This window comes from Labrus bergylta, chromosome 21, assembly GCF_963930695.1.
Source record: "Labrus bergylta chromosome 21, fLabBer1.1, whole genome shotgun sequence".
NCBI lineage: Eukaryota > Metazoa > Chordata > Actinopteri > Labriformes > Labridae > Labrus > Labrus bergylta.
In genome coordinates this window covers 22,289,457-22,303,837 of record NC_089215.1, presented here as the reverse complement: position 1 = coordinate 22,303,837, position 14,381 = coordinate 22,289,457, and the positions used below count along the sequence as shown (strand labels likewise).

The 14,381-nt window shown below is 45.9% G+C and overlaps 1 protein-coding gene across 1 annotated transcript in view; it reads right to left on the bottom strand.

Annotated features, from left to right (window-relative positions):
• Positions 1-2,691: 2,691 nt before the first annotated feature.
• LOC109986774 (SH3 and multiple ankyrin repeat domains protein 1) overlaps positions 2,692-14,381 on the bottom strand; it is a 54,210-nt gene continuing 42,520 nt past the window's right edge. The window contains exons 19-27 of the mRNA XM_065949604.1: positions 12,807-12,942; positions 12,564-12,644; positions 11,896-11,922; positions 11,741-11,797; positions 11,439-11,560; positions 10,806-10,929; positions 7,248-10,395; positions 4,935-5,834; positions 2,692-4,677 (exon numbers count right to left, since the gene is read on the bottom strand). Coding sequence (XP_065805676.1) covers positions 4,626-4,677; positions 4,935-5,834; positions 7,248-10,395; positions 10,806-10,929; positions 11,439-11,560; positions 11,741-11,797; positions 11,896-11,922; positions 12,564-12,644; positions 12,807-12,942 — 4,647 coding nt within the window. The 3' untranslated portion in view covers positions 2,692-4,625. The remainder of the gene's footprint in view (positions 4,678-4,934; positions 5,835-7,247; positions 10,396-10,805; positions 10,930-11,438; positions 11,561-11,740; positions 11,798-11,895; positions 11,923-12,563; positions 12,645-12,806; positions 12,943-14,381) is intronic.

Below are 14,381 nucleotides of genomic sequence, written 5' to 3'. Positions count from 1 at the left end.
AGTTAATAGCTAACTGTGGTATTTACAAGTACTTGTGTTGTGCGCACAAGATATTAGGTTATGGAGCCCCTGAAGTCCCAAAAAGTAAAAAAACAATATAATTATCTTGCGCACAAGATATATATATATATATATATTTTGGACTTCAAGGTTTTGAAATAAAGTTTGAGTGTTATCATTCACTCACATCTAAGTGGGCATTGGCTGCATTAAGAAATGTATTATTATCTGCCATGATGAAATGCTGGAGTCTTACCATGATTTAGCCTTAATTAATGTCTCAAAATATAAACGTATCTGCATGCAAGAAACGTCCCCTTTTAGAAGTTGGGTCTCAACACCAACCTCATCCTCGCTTCTCTTGTTGCTAGTTTATCATACTCAAACATTTGAAAAACATTTTATTTTTGGGCTTTTTAGTGGATAGAGTCAGAAATCAGGGAGCCAAAGAGTGGGGAATGACATGCGGGAAAGGAGCCTCAGGTCGGATTCAAACCCTAATTCTAACATCCTCTGTAATTGGTTGCGCGCACCAAACACTAAGCTACCGGTGCTCCATTGTTCCCCTTTCTTCCTGCATTTTTTAAATCTTGTATTCTGATTTTATTGATGATAGTTTAGTTGGTGATTGTATTCTAGAGGTGTCATCATTACTAAAACACTACAAAGTGTTTTGAAATAAAGCTTACCCTCTCATACAAAACACTCATAAATACAGAAAAAGTATGTTCATAGATTCCCTGAACAACGGTGCAGTCTAGTCCTGTGAAGGCTGTTTCGTTATGAGCCAGCCGAAGATTTCTGTCTTTTAATAAAACAGTTTTTTCTTACCACTGTAACTTTTGCTGCTTTGCCAAAGTGCTCATGATGGATAGGCCGGGTCTTTGTAATATAACAATAAGTAAGGTCTTTTACCTGCTTTTTGTAACATAACAATAAGTAAGGTCTTTTACCTGCTTTTTGTAACATAACAATAAGTAAGGTCTTTTACCTACTTTTTGTAACATAACAATAAGTAAGGTCTTTTACCTGCTTTTTCTAACATAACAATGAGTAAGGTCTTTTACCTGCTTTTTGTAACATAACAATGAGTAAGGTCTTTTTACCTGCTCTTTTGTAATGTTAACAGACAAAGAGTAAGGTATTTTACCTGCTTTTTGTAAAGTGTCTTGAGATAACACTTGTTATGAGTTGACGCTATACAAAATAAATTGAATTGAATTGAATTGAATTGAATAGATTCTGTATCACTTTGGTGTTTTCCTCCCACTCTTTCAGATGCATGTCACTGTTGCCTAGCAACGACTTTTTCTAGATGTTTTCACACTGTTTCAAAGCAAAAAAAACCTAGCCTATACCTTTCAGTTATAACAAAGGAACAAATTGTCTCAAAGATTATGCTGAGTACTTGTGGTAACGAGCCAAATTAAATGTGCATTCCTTTTTTTCTCCCCAACCTGGGCCCTATTTTCAGATGATGATTGTCTGTGTGAATGTTCAGTAGGTTCAAAACGTTTTTGAAAGCTCCAGCTGTAGTAAACAGCCACACCGTTAAACACAGTAGCAGTACTTCAGCTGTAATGTGTGTGTATATGTGTGTGTGTGTGTGTGTGTGTGTGTGAAGATGTGTAGCTTTGCACTGTTAATCACTTTTCTTAACTATTATATGTTTATGGTTTTAGTAATGGAATGTAATGATTATTTAACTGACATGTTTTACCGATGAATGAATGTATTTTGTTATTTTGCTACTGCATCAGAGCTCTGTGACGTCCAAGACAAATCTCCCACTGGGACAATAAAGTTCATCTTAATCTTAATCCATTGAGGTACTCCTGTACATTTTTGGGGGGAATTACTTTTTACAAAAACAGAGAGTTCCGAAAACTGGCCGATATGTCTACATGCAACAGAACCCTAAAGTCTTGAGGAGTATTGCAGGAACGTATACAGACTTCTAGAAACCAAGATCTGGGCTTATTCAGATTCTGAAAGCAGGATATCATGTTGCAAAATCAAGATTATCACCAGAATACTAGAGTGCATGTTAAAATCATTCAGAAATGTTAGACAGCACTCTTGACCACTATAATCAAAGCTATTAGAATGAATGCTTTTAAAGAAGTTCATAAACTCTGTTCTGTTGTTTTTTTTTTCTCCCCTGGAAGTTGTATTGTACTGTGAGAAGAAAAAGTCAGACTTTTGTTTTTGCCCAGGGAGAAGAAACTCTCTAACTAAACTACAAGCAGATTCTAGCTAGAGGAATACAAAGAAGAAACAACCTGGACTATTGGCACAAACTTTTAAAAAGTGTTATGTTAACAATTTTCCACCATGAACCCTAAACCCACCATCATGCTAGCGAACAATGTCACAGTCATCTCCTTCCAAGTTGTTTCTCATTGTTTTCTTGCCTTACAGGCGTCTTTTGGGTTTCCTGCATGAACACAGCCTCCGCTTGCTTTGAATTAAGCCGTCTCATCTGCTCCCTCCCTGCGAGCACTTCTCTGTTGTCCTATTAGCTCACGGGCCTGATGGGAAAAATAATTCTGGACCTGAAAACAACGTGGTGTTCAAGCACCACAGGGATGAAACAAGTTGCTGCCAAATGACTCAATTCAAACACAGCACGTTTGATTGTATCATTATGAGAATCTGTCGGAGGAGGAGAGAATCACGACAGGGACAAAGTTTTATTTGAGCATTTATTTCAACACCTTAATTGTATCTCTATCATATAGTTTATCAGTATATATTGTAATTTATTTCAAAGCAAAACTTTATATATGTATATATTTATATATATACCTTTTATGTCTGCATACTTACTCTCATACTGTAAATAGTCATATTCATTATGCATTTCACTAGACCTAAAATACTCTTTTAAATTATAAGATGTAATGCTTTCTACACTACTGCTCAGTCCTTTCACTTCTCACAACAGCTCAGCATGAGAATACAGAGTGATAATCTCAAACTCACACAGAGAAATCAGGTATTAACTGACGAGTGTGGGCTTCACCGGGGTCACCACACAGCCAGCAGTATAGAAAGCATTTACAGAAAAAAACTTAATGAAAGAAAAACAAGGCTTAAAAGAAGATTTGTCTACACTGTTTGGAAGACAGAGATTCTTAAAGATGTTTACATACTTAATATTATCTTTATTATACTATGTTTTCTTGTTATCATTTTGAAGTCATCATTACATATAGATCTCTAAATGATGTGTTTTTACCTCACAGTTGATTTCACTGAAGGGAATGGCTAAACTGGCCCAGGGCTCTCATGTTTCCCTCCATTAAACATCTACAGAATTAACTTCATCAATCTGACAAAGGGAAGTGGAAAGTGGGTATTTCTTTTGAAAAGTTCACGTGAAACGAGGGGAAAACATTTGAGATTGTCAGCTATAGTGAGAAGAAAAACAATGTTTGTCTGAACATTGTAAATATGAATTTTTGGAGAAAGGCATCATAAAGAGAAAGGTGTAGGTCAGGGAAAGCATTTGGCCACCGACGCAGGCTGACTAACATTTGCGCACAGAATCAGACACACAGACTCACAGAGGCTGAAAGGCTGAGGAGGTCAGGCAGACAGAGAAGCAGTAAAAAGCCCTTTTTGATCACCTGCTGTGTGAGAGAGAGCGGTCGACGTTATGGCATCAAAGAGGATAGAAAAACAAATCCTCTGACCTGTGCTATGGCCATCAACAACATAAGAGTCGGAGAAGAGTTGATCTGTAGTTTGAAATGACACCCGAACCCTTTTCATGTCTTCTCCTTTTAAAAATAATTATAAAGATAATTTCACAAAATTTGTACGTCCTCATTATGCACAACTTGAACTCAACGATTATGAATACCCTGAACAGTTTGAAATGAATGATTGTGATGAGCACATATTTCAAAACAAATGGCTCTACTTCTGGTGAATCTGTTTAACAAGTCAGCAAACATACAAAGCTTATTGGGGCATCTTTTAGGGAAAATATGGCAATTACGGTATATAAAAAGAATACTATTATTGTCCAATGTTTTCAAACAAACCTCTCTCTCTCTCTTATAAACCCACTTTGGCTACTTTGCTCACTGCCTTCCGATGCTCTGGTCTGCTTAAAGCTACAAAACTGATGTTAGGATGTGACTCGTGTGTTTTCTGGCTCAGACGCAACCAGGAACATTTCATGAGGATTAACCATATCAGCAGAACTTTCTCAACTTTTCCTGTGAACTCGTCTCAGTGCTGCCTGGCAGCAGATGGTGTGAGAATCCATCTGTCGATGTGTGTGTATGTGTGTTTGTCTGTTACAGCACAAAACGGTGTGTTTTAATTAAATGCCTGTCCATCAAAAGTTTCAAAGAATATCTCCAGTTGAAGAGTGTCATTTTCATAGGATCCCTAATTCTTTACCAAAGTCATTTGACACATTGCACATCGACGTCTCTACGTGTCTAGCAAAATTTCAATAAAAGGACTCCCACCAAACATCAAGCATTCTGTCCTTTCAACACAACCTGCTGATGTCCAGTGTTCTTCTTTTGCACATCTTCTGTTAATGTTCCTCTTTATCCCGCCTGTTTCTCTCCATGTTTTCATCTCTGACTCACCCGGTCTCCCTCTCAGTCTGTGTCTCCGGGAGAAGCAGAGACATGCAAAGGAGAGGAGAGCCGCCTGGGGAGAGAGGGAGGGCAAATGAAGGAATAAGAATGGAGTAAATTATGGGGGAGGATAAGAGGTCGGTAAAGAGGAGAAGATGGAGATGAGATGGAATAACTTATCAAATTATAGACATCTATTGAAAAAGGGGGATCCATCCAAGCATACTTGTATGGAAGGAATGAGACACTTAGACTTTCCTTCATCATCTGCTGCTTTCCTTTTGACCCCGTTGCTTCTATGTGTTCCAGAGTCTATCAGTCCTCCCTCACCTGTCTGTGAGTTTCTTTAGTGCCCTCTCGATGTTCATTCGATGACCCACACGTGTCACTCCCAGGTCCAAGAAGTCGTCCTTGGTGAGCGAAGGCAGATGTGACCCGTCTATCTCATTGTCCATAAAGCGCTCCCTGTGTTCACCCAGGTTCAGGTAGGCCAGCCAGTCGGCCACGTCGTACTTGGTCCAATAGGGTAAAGGCTTGACAGCGAAGGGTTTGGCTGGGGGGGGAGGGGTAAGGTGTGGGTAGTTTAAGCAGGAAGGGCTTGGGGGCAGGTGCATGGGGGAGGAGACTCCAGAGAGAAAATGTGTGGGCGAGAGAGAGCGGGAGACAAGTAGAGGGTTTGGACTCTGCGCTCCCGATGGGGAGAAGAGCGGAGGCGTTGAAGCTAAGTAAGGGTCTCCAAGAGGGAGGCCGGGAGAGGGAGGGGTGAGAGGCCCCGGGAATTCAAAGGGGTTGCTGTAGACAGGTGTAGTGGGAAGAATGGGGAGGGAGGAAGGTCTGGGAGGGGTTGGGCTCTGCTGTTCGGTGTTGTAGATAAGAGGACTGGGCGCTCTGCGGCGGGAGACTGAAGACCGCATTTCCTTTGTGGGGCTGCACTGGAAGTCGAAGGTCTGCCTGCGCATCTTGGATCGATGATGCTTCGGCGACGTCGGGTACGGGCAGAATGTCGGAGAATGAGGAGGGTGCGAGTGGACAGGGGAGGAAGGCATCTGTGGAGATGGGGAGCGGGTCCAGTTTTGCTGCACTGGGACGTGGGGCGAAGGGGAGACGGAAGGGGTGGCGGACAGGTTCGGTGTCAGGATCTGTCGATGCTGCGGAGAGGAGGTGGGTAACGGCGAGGTGGAACGGCCGGATGGAGGGCTGTGAAAGGCGTCTGTGTAGTCAGCAGAATACCTGAAAAAGACACAAACATTTTGTGTAAACTTTAGTCTAACTACAAGCTAATGTCAAAGTGACAGTAAGCAACATGAACATGCCAATGAAAAAACCCTTTGGCCTCTTCTTCTGCTACCTCTGCTTAGCCTCGCCCACCAAACATGCACACCACACGTTGTCACTGCTGTTTCACTCAGCTAGACAGACTGAGAGGACAGAAACACTTACCATTTACACATTGACTCTGAAACCGCACCATACCATACTTACGCATCCATTAGATAATACTGTAATGGACAAGGCCTGAGGTGATGTCACCTATATGTTACTGCAGGGGGCTTTGAAATGCTGTCTCACCCTTACTTTCAGTCAACTTAACGACAAGCTGAGAGCTGGAGTTAGGTGGGTTTAAGCCTCTTGATAAACCGTTACACCGCACCCACCTGTCGATCAGGTCAGCTACTGTACGTGTCTTGTTGTGAATAACGCTTATCCTTCATAAAATCTAAACAGATGGTTTCTAAAAAAAATTAATCGTTTTATAGTGTGTGCCAATCAAGACATGAGCTTATCGGACCAATTTGGTATTTTTCAATCCAGGCTGTAAACATGTTAATTTCTGCTTTAAAAACGGTCTTTTTTGAATCAATCAATTAATCAATTTTTATTTGTATAGCGTCAACTCATAACAAGTGTTATCTCGAGACACTTTACAAAAAGCAGGTAAAAGACCTTACTCATTGTTATGTTACAAAAAGCAGGTAAAAGACCTTACTTATTGTTATGTTACAAAAAGCAGGTAAAAGACCTTACTCATTGTTATGTTACAAAAAACAGGTAAAAGACCTTACTTATTGTTATATTACAAAGATCTGGCATATCCATCATGAGCACTTTAGCCAAACAGCAAAAGTTACAGTGGTAAGAAAAAACTGTCTTATTAAAAGGCAGAAATCTTCGGCTGGATCCCCGGCTCATGATGAAACAGCCTTCACAGGCTTAGACTGCACCGGGGTTGGAAAGGGATAGGGGGAGAGATGGGATAAAATGCAGGAAGAGGGATAGGGAGCAAGGGGGTGGGGGTGGGGGTGTTGTTCAGGCAAGCCGTCCATCAACGATCCCGTGGGGAGGGGGGGGTGAATAACGCTTATCCTTCATAAAATCTAAACAGATGGTTTCTAAAACAATGAATCGTCTTATAGTGTGTGCCAATCAAGAAATTAGCTTATCGGACCAATTTCGTATTTTCAATCCAGGCTGTAAACATGTTAATTTCTGCTGTAAAAACTGTCTTTTATTTGAATGGGGTGTGTAAGTGACTTACGATGCTTCTGCAGCCGGCATAAAGTGGACACTTGACAAACTGCTAGATTTTGCAGTCAAATGCAGGCGATTTATTTTGAAATCACGCACTGATGAAAACAAACCAACCTGTTCATGGAAGGAGACTTGGGAGAGTGGCTCCAGTCGTCCATGCTCTTCATGCCGCTCATCTGCTGCAGCTTGGAGCTAAGCTCATTGATGATGCTCGCCTTTACACCTGAGAGAGGCGAGTGTATTCTGCGGCCTTCCAACACCATGGCCTCTCTATGCACTCCACCCCCACCCAACTCGTGCTCCCCGACTTCCCCCCAACCGACTGACCGAGTATCCATCGGTCTCTCCAGGCAAGCGGCCAGAGCTGAGCTGAAACCGTCCTCCATCTTGGATCGACTCAGGTTGCGCCTTCTTTCGTCCGCGTAAGCTCCCTCTGACCTCACGTCTTCTGGGTTGATTTGTCTCTGCAGCTGCAGAGGAGCGGGATTGGTGCTGTTCTGCCTTCGCAGTGCTACCGGCAGACCCCTCCCTCCCCCTTCCTTGTAATGAGTCATCTTTGGAAACACGGGGTTTGCCATTTTGGCGCTGTGCACCTCAAAACTTTGCCCACCTGAGTGTTCTCCCTCTCCTCCTCCTCCTCCCCTCTCTCCTCTCAGCCCCAGCATTTCTAAATGATGGTCGCTACTGCTGTGACTGTCCAGCTCCTCGATCCCAGAATCCACCACTGCGTCCTGCCAGTCCCCGCTCATGGGCATCACAGTAGAGTGATGAGTTTGGTCGGCAGTTTTGGGCCCGGCCGCGCTCATGCTGTGGTCTGAGGATGACGGTGATGTCGTGGTGGCGGCGGCGGCGGTGGCTGTTACTGTCATGGTCGTGGTAGCATAAGTCATAGTTGCAGTGAGGGCGGCCATGCCTCGGTCCTGGGCCGGCGAGTGACCACCTACTGAGGAATCGTTGGAGCTGTTGTAGTAGTGGTGAGGATGGGACATGGGCTGGGGTCTGTGCAGTGACGCAGAGGGCAAAGCTGCAGAAGAAGAGGTGGTGTTGGTGGTGGTGGAGGAGGAGGAAGGGGGAAATATCTGCGGGGTTGGATATGACGGAGAGGGAGCAGACTGCGTGAGGTTAGCCACCTCGCTGTCGTAGGAGGTAAGGCTGGAGCCAGCGGAGTCACCGCCCTGGGAGGAGGGTTGGGGGGCGTTTGAGGACCTGGAAGATGGAAGAGGTGGAGGCGGAGGGGGAGCAGCAGCAGAGTGTTGGCGCCTCTGATGGTGCTGCTGGCCTCTCTCGTTTTTCCCGTTTGCAAACTGTAATGGAGGGGGCAAGGGGTCGGCAAAGACAAATTCATCATCCACGTCTATTGAAGGGGCAGGTGGAGGCAGAACCATCAGTCCAAGACCTCCACCTGCTGCTGCTGCTGCTCTCGCGTCTCCCATGGCGTCATGCGACTGAGCGGGGGGTGTTGGGACAGTGTACTGAGGGATGTAGGTGGTGTTGGGAGCGCTGTCCATCTGCAGGAACGAAGGTCTCCGGGGCGCAGGTTGAGCTGGAGGTGGAGGAGGTTGGATGGGCGGAGCTGTTCTACCATCATACACCTCCTTTTCCCTCTCTCTCTCCCGCGGGCTCTGTGGGTAATACTGTGTCGAATACTGACTCGTTCTGTCCTCCGAGAAGCGAACTCTCAGACCCTCCCTCGACCCTCCCTCCTTCTCTCTCTCCACCCTCTCTCCGCCTCCTCCTCCTCCTCCCAGGCGTAATATCCTTGGCGACTGCGGCCGGCTCAGAGACGCGGGCGAGGTCGTAGCGGTGGGGGAGCTCAGGTGGAGAGACACCGGGGAGGTGTAGGCCGACTGAGTAGGGGTCGCAAAGAGAGAAGGAGTCGGGGTTTGAACCGGGGTCGGGAACGCTCCGACCGTGGACAGCTGTCGACCGAAGTGCCGCTCCTCCCTGCGAGTTCTGCGGTCGTCCTTCAGGGCTCGTTCTCTCGCGGCGAGGGCCAGACCGAGCGGGGACGAGGGGTCCAGGACTTTCCCTGTGAGCGGGTGGATGAAGGTGGTGGTGGAGTGGGAGCCGTACATGGAGGGAGCGGACTTCGGCTGGCCATCCTGACTGAGGATGGGGGAGGAGTACTCAGGAAGGCCGAAGGCCGGGGGCATGCTGCTGGAGTAGTTCACGTAGTTGTCTCCAGAAAACATACCCTCGTCTATAGACTTGGAGGGTCGCAGCCGAGGGGTGGGGATCTCCATTTGTGACCCCTGTAAAAGCTGAGTTCTTGTCCCCAATGCTCCGACCCCCTCCCCTGCTCCGCCTCCCGCTTCTCCCTGCACGTCCTCCTCAGATGAAAGAAAGAAAGAGGCACTCTTTCTCCTCATGTCTCGGAACCGTTCCCTCTCCCTGCGCGCCCCTCCCTCTCCCCCGAAGGCCGAGCTGAAAGTCGAAGAGTAATCAAAGTTTTCCAGGTTTTGCTGCGAGGACACGGATGGGGCGACGGTCGATGAAGGCAAGGCGGCGTTGGATGTTGGTGGCTGGGGTGGCGAGGGGGTAAGAGGTGACGGTTGACTTTCTGTGGCTGTGTCTTCGGAGGCGTGGTCTTCCACTTCCTGAGACAGCTCGGCTTCCATGCTGCTGCCCTGGCTGCTGCGCCCGCTGCTGCTGGTGGAGGGCGCCTTGACGATGATTGTGGGGATAGGGATGGAGCTCTTCTCTTTGACCGCGCCTCCTTTCCCTCGGTGCTGCCTCAACCCGTCTTCCACTTTCGATTGCTTCATCAGAGCTCCTCGGCCGCCCCTCCTCGCCGTCCCCCTGCCGACTCCTCCCCCCTGCTCCCTGTTGGCTACGTGTGGGTGATGCTGAGGCGCCTGTTGGGTCTTAGGCTTAGCACTCGTTGGAGGTGTGGCGCTGCTGTAGCCTCGACGTAAACCTCCCATTTTGCCGCCTCCTCTCCTGGGCGCCTCCTGCTCTCTAGCTACCAGTCCATCAGATTGTCGGCGCAGGGTGGGGACCATCCCCTGCTGGTTAGCAACACCAGGTCCCCCCCTCTCCCAGCCGGCTTGACCTGGCTGGGAGTGGAGCTGGTAGTGGACTTGAGATATGGGTGGAATGGGCATCGCAGGCCCCCTTCCAGGGTGAGGGCCTGCAGATAGAGGTGGTTCTGGGGCGGATGTGTTAGGGGGTGGTGGGATTTCTTCCGGTCCTGGTACTGAAAGGCTGCGGGCTAGCTTCACGGCAGGCGGGTGAAGGTGCTGCCTTTCCTCCTCTGTTATACCTGGCAACAAAAAAACAAAATAAAACAAAGGCGGTTGAAGAGAAACACGTATATCCTACAGAAATCTTTCCTTGAAGATTCAGCTTACCGATAGATTTTATTTTTTTTGAACATTCTTTTTACTGATTTTCAAAGACAAAACAATAACAGCTCAGTGCACTTTAGCAAAGTATTTGCATAGTTGGTCCAGTAGTCACATTCAGCATCTACCAGTATAGTATACATGTGATTAACAGGGATGTTGTACAATAGCAAGATAATCATTCAGGGATCATTATGATAAGTTGCACTTAACATTTAGAAGATTCAAAGGCTTCTCCCATTTTCTTTTCAAGAGATGAGTCTTTCCTCCGATACAGTATCTTAACGTCACAACATCAGATATCAGAGATTTCCACAAGTGAACATACCGATAGATTTTTGTCTCATCATGACCGCATGCTGGCCATGTCCTGGTTGAAAGTGAGCTTGGTTGTAGCCGAAACCCGGTCCGTGCTGCACCATGCTCACGGACACCTGCTGCTCATAGGGTTGCTTCAGTTGTAGAAGCACATTTTGAAAAGGAAGCATACGAGAATGTGAAGGTACAGAGAGGAGATAATACATTTACTCAGATATAATCCAATCAGCTGATATTGATTTGATATACAGTAAGACAGAAAGAGCAGTCAGTCTGTATCAGGCAGGGAGAGCATCGATGAATGGATTCAACCTGACTCACACATGACAAATGTTTTGGTGTGGGTGGTCCATTGTCAATCATTTTCTGCAAAGTGCTGGGAGAGCAGGAGAACACATACAGCTAAAAAATATATATAAAGACCTTGCTGCTTTTGAGATAGGAAGCTTGCATTAGTCACTTCCATGACTAAATATGTGCTACATCCTAAAGCACTCTCTTCATGAGGGGATCAGAAGTGCTCAGTATTTGTTCATACTTTGCAGGTAGAAGAAATTGAGTTTAAAAAAAAAAATCCAGCAGGAGCCAAAAAATATGATAATAAACAAACTAGGACCATTTTCAGTTAAATTCCCAGCAGTACCTCGGTGGAGATGTTGGGAACAATACTCTTGCTCCGGTCCCTCTTGCCTCCATGACCTCTCTGGCCCTGGTTGTCTGGTGTAATAGTGTGCTGGGCAGCAGCCAGGATTTCATCCAGTTTATCTTAAACAAAGACAGAAGTGGGATAAGTGGAAAAAAAGAAACATAGGCAGGTAGTAAGAGGGAGTACAAATGAGGGCAGAATCATAAAAAAAGGATTTCAGTGAGCATCCTCCTGTCCCCTCAAAGTCAAAACAACAACAACCTTATACAGTGTGACGAGCAGCAAGAGAGATTTCTTACTTAGGGCCATCTGATAGACCGTTCTCTTCTTATCAGCACCCTGAGAGGACTCGTATTCTGAAGAGGGAGGGAGAAAAGAGAGAGAGCATCAAACAGGCTGACTTTTAATTAGAGCTCAGGGGCTGATATGGGTAAAGATAAAGGCTCATATTCACCTGCTTTCTTTTTCCAAGGAGATGCAGCTGTATCACACATAATTGAGGGAAACAGAAAAATTAGCTGTGACTAGAAGTGCTGTGTTAGTCTTGTGTATTTTTAGCAGATGAAAGTGTGAAATACATACTCGAGAAACATGCGATGGTGGAATTACTGATGTGGTGAGAGGAATGAAAATGAGGATGGAAATGATAATGAGAGCATGCGAATCCATGACTCTCCCACCTTTGTCCACTGATTGCCGCACATTTGGTTCAGGAGAAGAAAAAAAAACAGGAGCAATTTATGACGATTAATCAGATCAGACAGACAAGTCATGTTATTGCTTTTATACCCTTAAACTGTTTAATTAGTTAGTGCATTTCTTCTCTAAAGGTAATATCAAAAGTGAAAGGAAAGATTTTCCATCAAAGTTATTCAAGGAAAAAGCACACATAGATCATTTTTATTTTCTCTCTCTGCATCAACTTGTTTAATATTTAATGTTGTGTTTCACTAAAAGTGGCCGGAGCTCAACCACAATCCTGCAGAGAAGCTGCTCTTCTAAAACACTTACCCCAAATAAAAAAACCTGTGTGGGGCTCTAAACCATTTTTTTCTAATTCTTTCCAGTCCTCCCTCGTCTGTATTCTTTGCATTCAGTCCTTTGTCCCCTCTCTCATCTTACCCATGTCTTCCAGTTCTGATGTCATCGACTTGGATCGCAGGGCGATGGCAGGAGGAGTCAGTCTTTTAGTCTGCTGCGGAGCTGCCAAGGGAAGAGAGCCAAACGCAGACTTAATGTTTAGTATTCTCACATAAACATGCAGTCGCCAATAACAACCACACTGCAACACTGGCAAAGTGATGTAAACATGCAATCAGCTTCATCGCTACATCATAAACACAGGATAATGGTAATGACTCTCACCTCTCTTCCGAACAGTGTCCTCCAGTTCAGGGTTTCGAGCAACCATTACAACTTTCACCATGAGACTGTTACCGCCCTGTCGGATCATGTTGACCACCTGCCTGTGGCCCACTTTCACCACATTCTGCCCGTTCACCTGACGGACACAAACACAAAGTACACCAAAGATTGAAACACTGGGGCGCGCTGGTGGCGCAGTGGCAGGGCGCGCATCCCATGTGTTGAGACTCTCATCTCAAGCAGCATGCCCGGGTTCACTTCCACCCGTGGCCCCTTTCCGCATGTCATTCCCCACTCTCTCTCCCTGGTTTCAGACTCTATCCACTGTCCTCTCTCTGTACTAAAGGCATGAAAAAAGCCCAAAATAAATCTTTAAAAAAAAAGAAGATTGAAACACAAAACTTTGAAGTATACTTGTAAACCCTGATTTACTTCAGTAACCCATGTTTTGAAACATTTTCTAAGATTTAACTCCAAACACAAGCACAACACACACACACACACACCCACACCCACCCCCACACACAACCACACACACACCCACACACACCCCCACACACAACCACACACACACCCACACACACCCCCACACACAACCACACACACACCCACCCCCACACACAACCACACACACACCCACACACACCCCCACACACAACCACACACACACCCACCCCCACACACAACCACGCACACACACACACACACACACAAACACACACAGACACACATACACACACGCACACACACCCACCCCCACACACAACCACACACACACCCACACACACCCCCACACACAACCACACACACACCCACACACACCCCCACACACACAACCCCACACACACCCACCCCCACACACAACCACGCACACACACACACACACACAAACACACACAGACACACACACACATACACACACGCACACACACACTCCCAAACAAACACACACACACACACACACACACACACACACACAACCACACACACACACACACACACCCAAAAACTCCCACACACACACACCCACTCACACTCACACCCACGCACACATACACACACACACACAGACACACCCCCACGCAGACACACACACACACCCACTCACATACACACCCACACGCACACACAGACACCCCCACGCACACACAGACACACACACACACCCACTCACATACACACCCACACGCACACACACACACACACACACACACCCACTCTCACACACACACACACACACACACACACACACACACACACACACACACACACACACACACACACACATATTTGCAGTGATTAAGATAGGTGCTAGAGCAGTCCATGCAGCCACTACAGTACATCATAATTACAATAGCTTGGACAGCCACATAGATGACTCATATCACATTGACTACTAATTAGCAGTATGTATCAGCTTTAATGGAGGTTAGACAATCACCATTTTTAGAGCTTTAAAAGGTACAAAATGGCCAAAGTTGCTGCCTGTACTGATGATGCTTTGCCGTGTAGCCATCTCTCGTTAACTCTGGTTAAAAATACACTATGTATAAAAATAAATTCTTAGGAACAGAG